The sequence below is a fragment of the Chelon labrosus genome (genome assembly GCF_963514085.1).
Source record: "Chelon labrosus genome assembly, chromosome: 6".
NCBI lineage: Eukaryota > Metazoa > Chordata > Actinopteri > Mugiliformes > Mugilidae > Chelon > Chelon labrosus.
In genome coordinates this window covers 29,638,666-29,655,886 of record NC_140342.1, presented here as the reverse complement: position 1 = coordinate 29,655,886, position 17,221 = coordinate 29,638,666, and the positions used below count along the sequence as shown (strand labels likewise).

The following is a 17,221-nucleotide window of genomic DNA, read 5'->3' as shown; positions in this document are numbered from 1 at the left end:
CATAAAGCGCCGCCAATGACACTGATTGGCTGCGTAAGTGAACAGCATCATATCATTGGCTGGACACGTGTCACTCACTGAGTTACACTGAAATGGTCCAGAATAAACTGTTGTTTAATTTATTTTCATGTCGGGTTTTATTTTATGCGCCACGTAGATTTTCTTGTGCACGGAGAACGTGCGAGCAGTGTACGATTGCGCAAGCGCGCAGCTAAGAGGGACATTGGTCAAGAGACGAGAGTTTTGAGTTCAGTTCAATTTTATTTATATAGCGTCAATAACAATACAAATCGTCTCAAGACTCTTTACAAAACCCGGCCTGAAACCTCCAGAGCAGCCAGAAGGCAACGGTGGCAGGAAAAACTCCCTTTTAACAGGAAGAAACCTCGAGCAGAACCAGAACCAGAACCAGCTCATATGGAGGAACCCATCTGCCTGAGGTCAGAGTTGAAGCTGAAGACACAGAACAGGAGAAGAAGAAGTAGTATGTCCTGTCTTAGAAGATGATGATGAAGATGTCTTCACGTCTCCATCGTTGCTGTCCACATGGATTCAGCGTTGATTAGTAAAGGTTACCATGGTTACCACCACCACAGCCTCTACTCCTCATCCATCAGGTCTGGTTCTGGTTCTGGTTCAGGAGATCACATGAGATCAGCAGAGGACACGTCTCAAAGATTCATCCAACAAACAAAACTAGACTAGTCAGGGTGTCTTAGTTTCTTCTGGTCCTTTAATTTCTATCATGACCTCAACGACCTCTTTAAAGACTTGATCCTGCTCCCGTCTCTTTTCAGGACGTCCTGTGCAAACAGTGATGACTCCGCCCCCTCATCAGACCAGATATAAATGCTGATTATAGTCAACACAGATAAGAGGAGGATGATTGACCCACTTTCTCTGCCTCTAAGGTCTGATTGAACTTTAAACTGCTCCTCCTCCTCCTCCTCCTCCTCCTCCTCCTCCTCCTCCTCCAGGTGTTTATCACTTTCTCTGTCAGGTCTGATAGAGATGAGTTTATTGTTTTATATCTACCTCTACTCAACCAGCAGCAGCTCTTGGTTTAACAGCCTGTGGTTTCTCAGAGTATGTTTCTAAACTTAGACATAAAAGTTCAACACCTGTAACAATAACTCCCGTGGGGCACCCGTCCGGTCTCCCCCTTCCCCCTTTAACATCCCCCTAAACCCCCCGTCCTCTCGGTGCGTCTGCAGCAGGGTTTTCCAGAGCGTCAACTCCCCCCACGCTGAGCGGAAAGTGAAACCTTCTCAGTCTGGAGACCACCGGCAGAAAAAAAACGCCGACCACAGCGTTGTGTTTCCACCGACGCGCTGTTGACTCGGTGGTTTTCTGTGGCGGGGGGGTTGTTCATACAGGAGGATTCTAATTTCCTGGAGTAGTGAGGAAATCACTTTCTCTTCTTGGAAATGTAAAGACATTAAACCAGATGTTAGCGCTGAGATCTGGACCAAAGAGGACCAGATCTCCTGCACAGTTAAAGATGTTTGATATGAAGGATCTGAAAATGCTTCAGCTCAGTCTATGCTTCTGCAGAAGATCTCAGGAGACGCTGGAGCAAGAATTAGTTCTTCTTCTGTGGTGTCGGTAGTTGGAGCTGATGGACGACAGAGAAGTTTAACTCTGTCTTTATTGTGAAGCAGCTAAACTACAAACTTCCGGCCGACAGTCTGTCAGGTTGGTAAAGAAGCTTTTATTGTGAAAGAACCAGAGGAAGCAACAAATGAACGTGTCAAGTATCAGCAGCAGTCTGAGAGTTTCCTTCAGAGGAAAATAACGTGACGTGAAGTTAAACAGAGCATCCGAACAAAAACAAAAGTATCTGTGAAGGTCTGAGGAGGAATTTCCCCCCAAGTCAAAAAAAGAAACGAGAACCACACGTGTCAGAAATTAACATGTGAGTAAATGTGTGAGTCATTGGTGTCTCCCCTCCGCCTCCCCTTCGCCTCCCCCAGCTCCTCGTCGCTCCATCGAGCCGTCACCTCCACGACTTCTGCAAAAACACAAACACTGAGTTTCATGTGTTCATGAAGCTCAGAGCAGTGGTTTATAGAACGTCTCCATCGTTCTTCTGGAAGTTCCCGGTGTCTCAGGTACCTAGACCCAGATCTGGTCTGGTCTGAAACCTGGAGGACGTGGGCCGAGGGTTTCCAGTCACAGCTCTGACAGCTCTCATGAATGTTTTTAAACGTTAGCTGGAAGGCTGCTTCATGAAATTAAATAAAGACGTAATGAAACCATGACGTGAGGCTTCCTGGGCGGAGTCACCACCGACCCTCAAGAGGCCACACTGAGATGATGAGTGGGTTCATTAATCCCAGAGTTAACAGGGAAGACATTCTCACTAATCTAAAGATTGGACAGGAATGCATCGGTTTGTTTTTCCGGCTGAAGTCACATTCTCCCAGTCTGTATCTGTGATGTTTGCTTCAGGTTTTATAGCCGCTGGTAAAAGACGGACAGGTGCAGAGGAAGAAATCGAAAGCTTGTTTTTTGTAGAAGTGCATCAGGCCTCTGCTGAGACTCGTCAGGAAGACGGTAACCTAAAAATACTGCAGCGCTTCCTGAACTTCAAACGCACCACTTTGTGTTTTTCTGAGAAGTTTTTGTTTCTGCTGCGGTTTCTGACCTCAGCTCAGTTTGCAGGCGCTCAGCTGACAGCAGACGATTGTTCTGAGGCGAATACATAGATATTTGTCCTTAAACTGCACCTGCTGCCACAGATACTCATCATGTGGATGCATCCGCCTCTGAAAATAGTCCCAACAAACTCCACTGACAGCAGAAGATGAAATCACTTTTAAACTATTTATTTGACTTCCTGACTTCGACAGCTGAAGCCTAAATGCTGCAGACAGGAGCCGACATTTTCCACCGGCTCATGTTTCCTTCATGTGTTGAGATGCAGGACATTATCCTGACCCATCCATCTACCCCCCCCCTCCTCCCTGTGCAGTATTAAGGCACCAACTGCTGGACAGAAAGAATCAACACCTGTAGTTCCTCAGGTGTCCACTAGGTGACTGACTCCAGAACTGAGTCGGTCCTCAGAGACATCCATGTTAAAAAAATATTAGAAACTGTTCATTCACTGGTCAACAGCCAATCAGCACAATGCTACTGTTGTTTCAGAACCATGAACAGCTGCTTGTTGAGTTGGAGACATGATCCAGATTAACGTAGGAGGGAAGGAAAGGAGGTAGGGATGTAGGAAGGAAGGAAGGAAGGAAGGAAGGAAGGAAGGAAGCTTCCATCCTTCAGGTCTCTGCTGAGAAACAAACATCTCTGATAGTAATGTAAATAAATAAATAATCAACATGATCAGATCAGTGATGAACACATGATGAGAGTCACATTTAACCTGTTCATTAGTTAATTATCACCGTGTGTTCACACTAATTACAGAACATGGTCCCAGGTTTCCAGACCAGTTATCAGATCACTAACCCTTTACAGTCTGTTAGCTCCTAGGCTAGCTGCTAGCCGTCTTTAGCCTCCACCTCTTTGAACACTGGTGAATTAGCTGGGAGCTAGGTGGAGTTAGCTAAGATGGAGCTGAGCTTCAGAACAGGAAACAGCCTTCGTCCATCTTTAAATGTCCTCCAGTCCTCCAGCGGACATCAGACCGTTAAATTACTTCAGTAGAATATAAACTAATCACGTGTCATGTGATATTTGAGCTAAATGAGGCTAAAGTAGGTCTGAACTCATGTTTCCAGTGATAAATGAAAGCGCTGGTGTTTGGTTCTAATCTCATCTCACAGCTGCTCGGTGGTTGAGCACAATCCAGGAGTAGACGTCCACACCTGACGGCTCCAACTGCTGCTCCGATAGCGCTGATAAGACGCCACATGTGGCGCCCTGTACCCACAATGCCGAGCAGCGTTATCAGCCAAACAGAGGAGCGGCTTCCTGTTTCTCTCCAACATCAAGGCCTCCGACCCCGAGGAAGGAAGCTCCTTATATGGGCAGCACCTGTTTGTCTGTCACATAATAATGAACAGATAATCGATTCATCAACATCTCAGATATTAAATCAGCTTCTTCTAGTTCATAAAACCATTCAGAATAAAGTGATGACTTGGCTGCGTTTGTTTTTGCTGCACTGAAATAAAAACACTCAGTGACTCATGTTTATTGTTCTGCACTCACTGGCCACTTCATTAGGTACACCAGTAGAAGGATCTGGTGCTTTAGTTCCTCTAAGAACTGAGAGTTTATGTTTTATTTGTTTACTGTGATCACTCCCTGGAGGTCAGAGGTGAGCTAAGCTAGCTGTTTCCCTCAGTCCCCAGTCTTTATGCTAAGCTAACCAGCTAAAATGAGTAGCTCCATATCTGAACATCTCAGCCTCAGAGATGAAGAGTTGAAAATTGTTCTTCTCCCGTTTAAATGAAAATACATGTTATTTATTTATCTGTTCTAAAAGCCTCTCAACACAGTGCTACTGTTGTTTCAGAACCATGAACAGCTGGTTGTTGATCCGGATCCAAAGTCTCTCCCACGTTAAGTTCTTCTTTGTTTTAGAGACAAAGCTCAGATCAGAACCCTGGAAGCTTCCATCCTCAGAGGAACGTCAACGCGTTCATTAACAGCTCAGCGGAAAAAGGAAATGGGTTGGAGGGTTTTCTTTTCTCCTGTGAACGAGCTGACGGCGTCTGAACAGGAAGCAGAAGGAGTCGATCCACCTGTGTGACGGTTCTTTATCGCCAGCGGCTGATAATAAACTCAGGTTTATTTTTAACCGACGCTTATTTGACCTGAATGGAGCCGGTGAAGTCAAATATCTCACAGGTTTATCTCCACTTCTGAGGAAAGTGACACAGAAATAATGTTTTCAGGTTAAAGCTGAGGTCGTTGGTCATCAGAGGTTGGACCGGCTCCCCCTAGTGGCTGCAGCGAGATGAACCTCAACTCTTTACAGTAGATGGAGATAAAACAAGGACCTGATACCTGATACCTTCACCATGCCTTACATCTTTACAGACTGTGTCTATTATTTAACAAACCTTATTTCTGTCACTAGAAAGGAACAGGAATGTGTCATCTTAGAATAGAACCGGGCCCAGACTGGAGCCCTGTGGAACTCCACAAGGATTCATGTGTGAAGCAGGAAGTAGAACTGAATTGTTGACCAAGAATTGTTTCTTGGTCACATGCAGAGTCAGGGATCAATTAAATTATTATTTCTTTACGATAAAAAGTATAAACAGATAAATGAATACAAAATAAAGTATGAAATCATAATCTAAATGTAATGTTGATCACATATTATGGGATGTAATATTTTATTAGTTTGAGCTTCTTTTGACATAATCATAAAAGTGATAAAAGCTCTGTGGAGCAGGAGGTTGTTGGTTCAAAACCCTGCAGACGTTTAAGTCCAGAGAAAAATAAAACAGGCACAGACAAGTCCCGCCCACTCCCCCACCCCATCAGCACCTGTCAATCAGCTGTGGACAGGTGTGTTGACTGACGAAGCAGGTGTGGAGCTGACTGACACCTGGTCTGAACAAACACACAAAGAGAACATTGAGGCCCTGTCCACACGCAAACGCCAAAAGGAAAACGATCTTTTTTTTCTCCGTTTTTGACGTCATCGTTTCAAGAAATATCCTGTCCACACGTATCCGTTTTAGCTCGACCTGAAACGCTACTTCATATTCCGGCCTATAGGTGTCGCTGTTTCAGTTTCAGAAATTCACCCAAAACGGAGAAGAAGAGATGGAGCATGCGCACAAATCTTGAGCGTTGTTTACAAATCTCCTTTTTTTGCTCAGCGTGGTGGCACAGGAGCATGATATTTAGCCCTAGTAGCCCTAATAGGCTCAATATCTTCTCCAGCAGGTAAACTAGCATGTAGTCCGCCATTGTTGTTGATGTTGTTACGAGACGTCTCGCGGGAGGTGGAAGGCTGCTGGGGGGGCGAATACGATGACGTCATCGTATTCGTTTTAGGCGTCCATACAGAAACGCTAGAGGTGCGTTTTCAAATTTATCCACCCTGGGACCCGTTTTCAGAAAAGTGCGTTTTAGGGCTATGCGTTTACAGGATACGTGTGGACGAAAGGCCAAAACGATGAAAAAAACCTCCGTTTTTGCGTTTGCGTGTGGACGGGGCCTTAGAACCTGACAAAGCTCGTCAACAGGTAACAAAGTCGTTAAAGCTCTAATGATTGTGAAGAGCTCTGAGGTTTGAATCCTCTGCTGCTCTGTGGGCCAAGCCAGAAACATTGACTTAGTTCATGTAGATTGTAGGTTAATCATCATATCACATGACTGGAGGTTTGTTAGGGTTTCTCAGGTGGACAGGGCCTCTAAATGTGTTTTACCTGGGATCTTGGCACAAGGGATTGTAACATCTAATGAATGTATTAATGAATGTTAATGATTGTGTAGAGGTCTAATGATTGTGGCTGTAGTCCATCTAGATGCTTCAGTTTGTTTCCCGTGAGGTGTCTTGGTTCTGAGGAAACAGTGAGAAAAGTTTAAAAGAAGAACGAAGATCAACATCTTCGTTCTTAAACAATATAAACAATTGAAGAAGAAGAAGTTGTAGCAGTAGTAGTAGTAGTGGTACTAGTAGTAGTAGTAATAGTAGTAGGAGTGGTTCTCTGTCGTGGAGCAGTGTCCTACAAACCTCCTGATCCAGGACATGCTGGAAACTGGTTTCCGTGGAAACCCCGTGTGGCAGGAATGTGCCGCTTCCTGTCAGCTGTTTTTCTCAGGAATCAGTAACGTCCAAAGAATCCGAGGACTGAGACAGAGTGGGTCTAGTTTTCATTATGACTCACCAGAGTCCCACGACTTCATGAGAGTCCAGACCTGGTTCCAGGGTAACAGTTAAGGTCTGGGTTGAGGTCCCAGGTCAGGGGTCATGGGTCAGGGGATGGACTCTGTATCGTGACGTCTGTCCACAGACTCTTTAGTGAGAGTTTGATCCGTTCAAAGCGTCCTGGAGTAAAAACATTCCTCTGAGCTGAGTCACGTCCAGAGAGACCAAGAAGACCCAGGAACATGAATCAGAGTTCTATCTGAAGTTAACCTGCTGTGTTCACTGTTCATTATTATTATTAATCCTCATCATCCTCCTCATCATCATCTTCATCTTCCTTTCACTCCTGGTCAAACTAAACAGCTTTAAAGATTGACAAACACGACGTGGAACAGGAACCGTCACTGAGAACTCGTCTCTTTGCCGTCGTTTATAGCTGGTCCTCTGAATAAAGACGCACAGTCAGCAAAAATACAAAATAAAAATAAAAAAAGAAACAGGACAGACAAAAGTAGATCCTCCGTCAGACTTCTCCGTCTGCGTCGATATAAAAACAGAAGTAGAGCGATGAGTCTCAGAGAAGATTCAAAAATACCAGAGAAGAGGAAGAAGACGACGACTCAGTCAACAGGAAGATGAGCAACGAGGAAACACCAGCAACCAGCAACTGTTCATCTGTGGAAAGACTTTATCCAACTTCAAGGATGTTCAAGACTAAAGAATCACTTCTACTTGACAACTTCACCAACAAACCTTGTTTCTGTCACTAGAAAGGAACAGGAATGCGTCAGCTTAGAATAGAACCGGGCCCAGACTGGAGCCCTGTGGAACTCCACAAGGATTCAGGTGTAAAGCAGGAAGTAGAACGTCGTTAAAGCTTCACTGTGTTTTTAGATTTAATATCAAACTGTGAATGACTCAAGGACTGACTGTGTTAGATGAAGATCAACCAGTAAATTATATCTTTATAATAATAATAATAATGATGTGAGATGTTCCATTAAACCAGAGCTGGTTTTTATTGATAACATGTTTCGTGTCGGTTGAAGAACAAAGACCAAAGACTTTTCTTAAAAATGTAAAAACTTTATTTTTGGCCTCACGTAAAAACAATGAATGCGATAAAATCCCTGATAATGCAGCAATAACATACAAAGCACAAATAAAAGCTCAGGAGGGTTTTCCAGTCGGACGTCCCAGTGGTTGGGTTTCCCCTCGTTTCAGTACCGTGTCGTCTTCGGCACAGATTCAGCAGGGTTTAAAAAAACGTACATGAAAAGAGGATTAAATGTCTCTGCGTCTGGTTCATGGTTCATCTCCACCAAAGAATCAGAAACAAACAGGAAACTCTGAGCTGAGAATAAAACTTTTAATCTAACGGATCCGCTCACGTGATGGGGGTCCAACATAAACTGGCCCATCACAGGGTCCGATCTGACCTATGGGACACAATTAAATGTCAACATGTTCTGTAGTTGTTGTTATTTACAGGTTAATATTCTGTTCCGTTACTGGTCCGGGCCCCTGAATGTGGCCCCTGAACTACGCTGAGTTTGTTATCTCTGTGTCTTTAGGGCTCCAGCTGATCTGTGAATGAACTCGGAGGCTTTTGTTCTCTGAGGTAGGAACTGCAGCCAAGGAACCGGAGTTCCTGGGCTGGTGGGAAAACGTGTTCTGGTTCTTGGTGGAGAAGGAGCTGAACCAGAGAACCGATCAAAGCTGCGTTCACGTCACGTCAGAGCTCCAGGTGAGCTGCCAGCGAACAGACTGTCAAAGAATAAGGTTTGGAAAGGTGCTCATATCCAGGTGTCTACATCTTTTAGCTGTAGAGAACAGTGCAGCCTCCAGGTGGCGCCAATTTACCATATTTACTATAGTGAAGGTGAGCTGTAGTACTTTTAGATTGCCATTATTCGAGGTGACCTGAACGCAGCTTTCTGTGTAATCTCTTCCTCTTTTGTCATTTAACAAACAAACAAACACAAATGATTGAGAAATAAAAACTGATGATCTGAGCTGGAGGTCGGTTCAGTAGTTCAGGTCAAATCTGGATCAGCTGGGAGCTAATTCGTCTGCAGCATGGTTTTAATCTGCTTGGGGGTCGACTCGTCATTCAGATGTTTGGTCGTGTACCTGCAGAGGACGTGGGGGGGGCGGTTAGAGGTCATGATGAAGAGGGGGGAGGGTTCATGGTGGGGGGAGGAGGGAGGAGGGACTGACCTGAGAGCATTCAGTAAACCCTCCACGCTGCTCGGCGGCTGCTCCTTCAACACTCTGATGCTGCCTTTCATCTGGAAACAAGAGACACCACAACAATGTGAGCAGACCTGAGGGCCCCGGAGGCCCCGGAGGGAGGCCCCTCCCCCTCTAGCGTGGTTGACCTACGTCTATGTTGGACGTCTTGACGAAGGCTCCCGCCGGGTGAACGTGGTCGTAGAGGATGATGACGCCGACCATCACACGGAGGCAGAACAGGACCGTCTCCTCACTGGCAAAACGACTGCGATACTCACTGCGACAGTAAACAACAAATATAAACAGTAAACAACAAATATAAACAATAAACAACAAATATAAACAGTAAACAACAAATATAAACAGTAAACAACAGTAAACAACAAATATAAACAATAAACAAACAAATAACAATAAACAACAACAAACATAAACATAACCAACGACAACAGAAACAGAACAAAGTCAAAGACAAACAGCTGATGTGGGTTCAGGCTGTAAACATGGTGATGGTGGTGATGGTGGTGCGTTCAGGGACACGTCGGGACTCACGGTGTTTCCAGCATCACTTTACAGACGCAGGCCATCGTGCTCAGACAGTCTGTGGTGTTTTCTATCGGCACATCTGGATTCTGAACATCAGGACAGAGACAGAAACATCATGACTGTTACAGGCGTCACTGTGACATGGAGCCAGGGCGACCTCTGCTGGTGGTTCAGGAGAAAACACCACGGGACACAATCTAGTCACAGTTAAATAAAACCTAAACTAATTCAATCATCCTGAAGTTTGGATTATTCAGAGATAATAAAAATAACTTTAATTCTAAAGAACTCATCACGTTAATGGCATACAGTAATAACAGAGGGCCGTGTTCCTCATAATAATAATAATAATAATAATAATAATAATCTGATCTCTGGATTAAATGACGGGATTAAACGCTGTGACTCACATCTGAGACGAACTTTGACGTGGCGTCGCTCAGCGTCTTCAGCATGGGCGTGGCGCTGGCGTAAAACAGAGACATCCGATTGGCCAGCTCGTTGTTGACCTCATTTCCTGTGTCGGACTGAACGGACAAAAATACGCGTTACCATGGGAACCCATCACCTGTCTCCTGGATTAAATGAGACTATTGACTCTGTGGCGTCTTACAGACACGTTGTTGATTCGCATGCGGCTGATGGTCCGACGGTAGTAACTGAAATCATTCTGGATGGCTGGGTTGGTCATCTGGAAGAGAGGAGGAAGAGCGTGAGGAAGAGGAGGAGGAGGAGGAGGAGCAGGAGGATGAAGAGCATGAGGAGGAGGAGGAGGAAGACCTTGAGCTCGTCAAAGCGCAGTGTGAAGTGCATGATGTGAGCAAACTGTCGAGCCAGAGCTTGTTTCTGCTCCAGGTGCTGAGTCGGGGTGGAACCAGAACTGGTCAGGACGTCCAGGAGACACTGGAGACTGGACTCTGGAGGACAGACAGAGAGAGACAGGTAGAAAAGAAAGTATTTGGTTGGTTGGTTGGTTGGTTAGTTGGTTGGTTGGTTGGTTGGTTAATTAATTAATTAATTAATTGGTTGGTTGGTTGGTTGGTTGATTAATTAATTAGTTGGTTGGTTGGTTGATTAATTAATTGGTCGGTCGGTTGGTTGATTAATTAATTAGTTGGTTGGTTGGTTGATTAATTAATTAGTTGGTTGGTTGGTTGATTAATTAATTGGTCGGTCGGTTGGTTGATTAATTAATTAATCGGTCGGTCGGTCGGTCGGTCGGTTAATTAATTGGTTGGTTGGCCAGTCTGTCGGTCGGTCGGTCGGTTGGTTGGTTAATTGGTTGGTTGATTAATTAATTAATTGGTTGGTTGGTTGGTTGGTTGATTAATTAATTAATTGGTTGGTTGGTTGATTAATTAATTGGTTGGTTGGTTAATTAATTAATTGGTTGGTTGGTTGGTTGGTTGATTAATTAATTAATTAATTGGTTGGTTGGTTGATTAATTAATTAATTGGTCGGTTGGTTGGTTGGTTGATTAATTAATTAATTGGTTGGTTGGTTGGTTGATTAATTAATTAATTGGTTGGTTGGTTGGTTGGTTGATTAATTAATTAATTGGTTGGTTGGTTGATTAATTGGTTGGTTGGTTGGTTGGTTGGTTACCTAGTTTCTGGGAGAACTCGTAGAAGGTCTTGAGTTTATTGACCAGAGGAACCACAGCGGACCAGGCCTTCTCCTGGACCCCCTCCACACTGGGACTCTGGATCGCCTGAACACACACACAGGATGTCATGTCCTTTCACAATAAAAGCCTGAAGAAGACACAAAATAACAGAAAGAACTGGAAGGAACGTTTCTAATCTTTTTCTAGAAACTCTTCTACTTCATTTCCTGTCATGGTTTCAGACTAGGCCTTCTTCTTCTTCAGTATCTATTTATTCCATTATCTATCTGATCTGTGTCCGTCCTCTTGTGGACGTGTCCATCTGTCGCTCTTTGACATTTCTGTGTCTCCTGACCTGGATTCTGGTGAAGCTGGCCTTTATGTGGAGGAGCGTTTGTCAAAATCCTTCCCTGAAATTACTAAACCATTTCCTGAGAGCGGTTTTTGTTCCCTCTCCAAAGACGTGGGACGACGTCAGAAATATGTCCAGAGCTCAGAGACGTTGTCTTCTCATCAGGTTAAAACCCTCCTCTCTGGCTGACAGTGGTTTAACTGATGAAGTGTCTGGTGAAGCTGCTAACCGTTCCCTCTGAGAATACTTCCTCCTCTACATGAACCCGTCTATCTCCTGGTTTACTCGGCTCAGCGGTACCTGTCGGATCTCATCTCCTGCTCCTCTGTAGGACTGAAGGTCTTCCAGGATGACCCGGGCCTCCTCCAGAACCTGGTTCACCTTCTCCCACACGTCCGTCTCTGACTGTGAAGGCTGAGCGTCTGGAGACGAGATGTGAACGTTTAAAATCAGAACAGGAAGAAAAAGAAGAAGAAACACTTTGATTATGTGCATTTATTAGTTTCACTGTAGTACTTTTCTACTACTGGCTGCAGGTACAAAAACACATTTCACTGTAGTACTTTTCTACTACTGGCTGCAGGTACAAAAACACATTTCACTGTAGTACTTTTCTACTACTGGCTGCAGGTACAAAAACACATTTCACTGTACATTGTACTATTTATAAATGTGACAAATAAAAAATCTTATCTGCACCGGACGGATGGAGAATGACTTCAGGTTATTAAAAGACATGAGAAACGTTACTGATGTTAGATTTAGATTTAGACCAGAACCATCAGGTCCATGTTCCTGGCCCTGGTCTCCATGGACCCTGGTCTCTATGACCCTGGTCTCTATGACCCTGGTCTCTAAGGACCCTGGTCTCTACAGTATGACCCTGGTCTCTATGGACCCTGGTCTCTATGACCCTAGTCTCTATGATCCTGGTCTCTATGGACCCTGGTCTCTATGACCGTGGTCTCTATGACCCTGGTCTCTATGAACCCTGGTCTCTATGGACCCTGGTCTCCATGGACCCTGGTCTCTATGGACCCTGGTCTCTATGGACCCTGGTCTCTATGAACCTGGTCTCTATGACCCTGGTCTATATGTACCCTGGTCTCCATGGACCCTGGTCTCTATGGACCCTGGTCTCTATGGATAGGCCAGACTTCAGTGTCAGTAACATTGTGTCTAATTAATTAGTGATAAACTAAAACATCTTCTAGATCAGAGAGTAGAAAACACCCTGATAGCAATGATGTCATTCTGAACTCATTCAGCAACCCCTTGACTAGAACTGGACCAAGAGTTTAGAGAAATACCACAAAGGTTCTAGTAACAATAGAACCAGGCCCACTCTCCATCTGGACATCTGGAGAACCAAAGAACCCAAAGTGTTCCACATTGGGTTCTTACCTCTTGAAAGTGAATCTGGCTACAAAATCCTCCTGATTCCACTACAGGAGGCAACGTACACACAATTCAACCTTTGGACATTTTATTTATCCTGGACATCATCACATTCTACCATTGTGATCATTATACAATCCAGAAGAAGATGGAGATTTCCTCCATGTTGTTCACACATGGAACTCCCCAGGGGAACCAGTCACCAAGGCATGCTACATATCAATGCTAAGCTGCTACATAGCAATGCTAAGCTGCTACGTATCAATGCTAGGCTGCTACATATCAATGCTAAGCTGCTACGTATCAATGCTAAGCTGCTACGTATCAATGCTAAGCTGCTACATATCAATGCTAAGCTGCTACGTATCAATGCTAAGCTGCTACATATCAGTGCTAAGCTGCTACATATCAATGCTAAGCTGCTACGTATCAATGCTAAGCTGCTACATATCAATGCTAAGATGCTACATATCAATGCTAGGCTGCTACATATCAATGCTAAGCTGCTACGTATCAATGCTAAGCTGCTACATATCAATGCTAGGCTGCAACATATCAATGCTAAGCTGCTACATATCAATGCTAAGCTGCTACGTATCAGTGTACATTTACTTATTATATATTTCACATGTCAGGCGTCACAGGGTTAAACGTTGTCTGTTTGTGTCTTACTCTCAAAGTCCAGGAAGAAGTTTCCACCGTTGTTGTCGATGTCTCTGGTCAACACCTTGATCAGGTTCCCCATGCTGTCGACAGAAACACAAAGAACAGATTCTAGGATCAGGACCATGAACGCTTCTATCTGCCCATATATACCATATATACATACTTATTTATAGACATATAAACTTATATTATAGTTCTCTTTTAAAGTTCAAATGAAAGTTCTGAGTGAGTGTGATGACCAAACAGATTTTGACAATAAAAGCTCTGAGCTGTGTTTTTCTTTTAAACAGATGGAGGTGAGTTGTTTGGATGTGGACGTCCTCTAACGAGCTGATGGATCATCTCTGGGCTGGAAGTGTTAACGTTTAAGACAGAAGAGGAAGGTTTCTCACACTGATTCATTCAGCGTCCATCCAGTCGACTTCAACTACTAAACTACTTCAAACTGAGCCGAGAAGAAAACAGTCTGGATCACAACAACGGACACCCCACAACCAGAGACCTGATCTCTTCCTGATCCTGGAGTCTAAAACCAGTCCATAACGAGCCTCAGACCCAGAATAAACTCATCCTGGTTTCCGTCCATGAAGCTGAACCCACTGAAGAACTGTGGAAAGTTCTCCAAGACACTAAAGAACCAGTCTGACCAGGACACGTTAATTTACTCATAAAGACTCTGATTCTAAAACCAGGTCCAGCTTGAAACCATCAAAACCAAGTCCAGTCATTATGAAACTGTTTCAACCAGAGCTAAAGGAAGTCCAGGTCCAAGACCAGAGCCCTGGCCTCATGCAGTCTGAAACCAGTTTTTAAACAGTTGTGAACCAGAACTAAACACAGAGTCCTGGTCTGAACACCATGGACTTGATCTGGATCACATGAAGAGAAGAACTGAATCCAGAGTAGAACAAACAAGCAACGAGCTACAAGCTAGCATCACATTATCTCCTGTGCTCTTTCTCTGACATTAGCATTAGTTAGCTTAGCTAGCAGAGCACAGCATACAACAGGTGAATGAACTGGACGTTATTTACATTACAGTGACTTCAGTAGCGTACCTAATGAAGTGGCCGGTCCCAGTTAACTCAAACAGACAAACCTGGCTTTCAGAGAGAGTCCTGATCTTCTTTCCTTGATGCTCTTTCTAAACTGGTTTCTAATCTGGATTCTGTTCTTCCTCAGTCTGAACCCGGTTCAAACTAAATCAATCTGGATTATCTTGCCGTCGTCATTGCAGTAAAGAGACGGAGTTCTGGTCTCCGTCCTGGAGTCGAGTGTTTGCTGCAGCGCCGTCGTGTCAGAGAGAGAAAGAGGAAGTGATGAAGTCTCTGAAAGTTTGGCCTAAATTTAAACCAGAGGAAGTGAAGCAGACTGAGCCTGGTTCAGGTAAGACGCGAACAAAGAGACGCGAAAACAACCTGTTCATTGAGTAAAAGACTCGAACCAACCAGAGCTGCTCCTCACGTCCAGCTGCTCCAGGACATGAGATTAAAAGAGAACCAGTAACAACACGTCAAGACGTTCAAATGAGATTTATAGACTCAAATCTGAGTCTTTACAGTCACATTATCACAGTACAATCATAGTTTTAACCTTTGAAGTTATAAATATAACTTTTAATTCAAACTAATGAGACTTTTAGCTAAAAAATGCAACTTTTAAAGCTGCAAACGTGATGTTATCTTTAATTCTGTGCCTGTTATTGTCCAGATGGTGAGCTGCTGCTGCTGCTGCTGCTGCTGCTGCTGCTTCATGTTTTATCTTCTTAGAACAGACTTAACATTTCAGATCTGCAGACTTTCTCACTGTAACACGTTTTAAACAGTTTCCTTTTTCACCAAACTCTGATAAAGTTCTTTCTTTTTATCACTTGTGAAGCTGTTGATGTGTTTCGTTGTGTTTGAGTTGAAGCTCTGGAGTTAAAAGACCAATAAGAGGTGATCGTAATCAGTTATTAAGTTTAAAAAACAATGAGAATCAAATAGAATATAAATGTTATTTTTAGTTTAGATGAAGCTCCAGATGTTTAGATTTAGTTTAAGAGGAATTAAATCCAGTTTCATTCTCATATTAAAGGTGATAAAGTAGAATCATTGAATGTCAGTGAGATGAATTATTTTCTAAAAACATTAAATTCTCTCGTTTGAGAAGCTGAGACTAAATAAAGTCAGTCTGCTGCTGATCCACTGATGAACCTTTAGTTTATTCTAGTTTCACATCATTAATGATTCTAGTTATTTATTCTACAGCTGCAGTTATTAATGAATGAATGAATCACTCAGTCATTAATGGGCCTTTCATTATGTTAAAGTTTTTACTGGTTCTGTTTTAATCCTGATTAAAGAGTCACACATGTCCCTCAGTGTTAAAGGACATTTATGATCAAATTCAACAGGTTTGGTTGTTAAACGATAAATTAAGAACCAGATTAAAACCAAAACAAAGTCACATGTTCAACATTATTAACGTTAAAGAATAATAAAGGAAACTAATGTGACTGAACAGAGACTGAGTCTCACTTTCAGTTCTGATCTGATCTAACCATCAGGTCTTGAAAGTTGTTTTAATTCTTGTTATTGATTCATTCAGACTGAATTAAACGGATCACGTGACTAAATGTTGTGTTTCCTGTTGTAGCTGCACATGAATCCTGCTCCAGGTGAGTCCAGGTGTCTCTGGGTGTCTGCTGGTTCTGGTTCTGGTGTGTCCTCTGCAGGGTCAGAGTCTCTACCTGGTCTATCAGCCTCCTCCTGCTCCTCCTGCTCCTCCTCCTCCTTCCCTCCGTCAGGATGAAGCTCAGCAGCTCCAGGAACTTTTCTCCTGCAGGACCTGACATGTCTGCTCAGAGACCAGGACCCACCCAGAGGACCCAAACCCTCCTCGCCCTCTGTCGGCCCCGATCGCAGCCTCCCCCCTGCGTCCTCCCGGCTCCAGACCTCCCCCTCCTCCCCCCGCTGCTCACCTTGTCTGATAGCTGATCGATAGGTGCGGGTCGATGCGGTGCGTCGCGTCCGGGCTCCGGTGTGTCCGCAGCGGTCCAGGTGTCTCCGTGCGGTCCGCCTCCTCTACATGCTGGGTGAGTGTGAACCCGGAAAACAGCCGCTCGACGCCGCGTTAACTATAAAAGGAGTGATTTCCTCAGGAGGAACTGAGGCCTGAGCCAATCAACGGGCCGTGAACGCAGCAGCTGCAGCGCCCGCCGAGGCCCCTGGGCTCTGCAACGACCCCTGCAGGAGCCACGGGCCACGGCCTGAGCCACGGCCTGAGCCACGGCGAGGAAACGCAGGCACCGAGCACAGACCTGGTTCAGGGATGAATAATGACATGTCCCTGAGATTAGTCAAACTTTAAATCTGAAATAAAGTCTTAAAGAGTCACAAATGTCATTTATAATGTCCTTCCTTTACACTGAGATGAGTCTGACAATGCTCAGTTAAAAGTTAGATTAATTATAATAATAATAATATAGTGGTGAATAATCTGGAGTTAAAAGATCATAAATGTAATCTGTAATCTAATAATCTGACTGAAAAGACACAGACTTGACTTCATCTTTAATAAAAACACGAGTTAAAGCCAACAGTCTGGTTGTTAATCATGAAGCATCAAAATAATTTAATTAAA

The 17,221-nt window shown here is 44.0% G+C and overlaps 1 protein-coding gene across 3 annotated transcripts; it reads right to left on the bottom strand.

The window, feature by feature from the left end:
* Positions 1 to 7,869: 7,869 nt before the first annotated feature.
* On the bottom strand, positions 7,870 to 16,970 carry LOC311489735 (CYFIP-related Rac1 interactor B-like). 3 transcript variants are annotated; one of them, XM_084546958.1, is made up of 11 exons: positions 16,560 to 16,970; positions 13,604 to 13,677; positions 11,834 to 11,955; positions 11,181 to 11,286; positions 10,355 to 10,491; positions 10,188 to 10,265; positions 9,985 to 10,101; positions 9,581 to 9,660; positions 9,179 to 9,305; positions 9,014 to 9,084; positions 7,870 to 8,926 (listed from the first exon to the last, which is right to left on the bottom strand). In XM_084546958.1, exons 2-11 carry the CDS (start codon positions 13,674 to 13,676, stop codon positions 8,857 to 8,859), a joined length of 981 nt encoding a protein of 326 aa, XP_084403084.1. In that variant the 5' UTR covers position 13,677; positions 16,560 to 16,970; the 3' UTR covers positions 7,870 to 8,856. The 3 variants fall into 3 exon arrangements, with proteins under 3 accessions (XP_084403084.1, XP_084403086.1, XP_084403085.1); XM_084546960.1 differs by lacking the exon at positions 16,560 to 16,970 and adding an exon at positions 14,656 to 15,672; XM_084546959.1 differs by lacking the exon at positions 16,560 to 16,970 and adding an exon at positions 14,697 to 15,672.
* Positions 16,971 to 17,221: the final 251 nt, after the last annotated feature.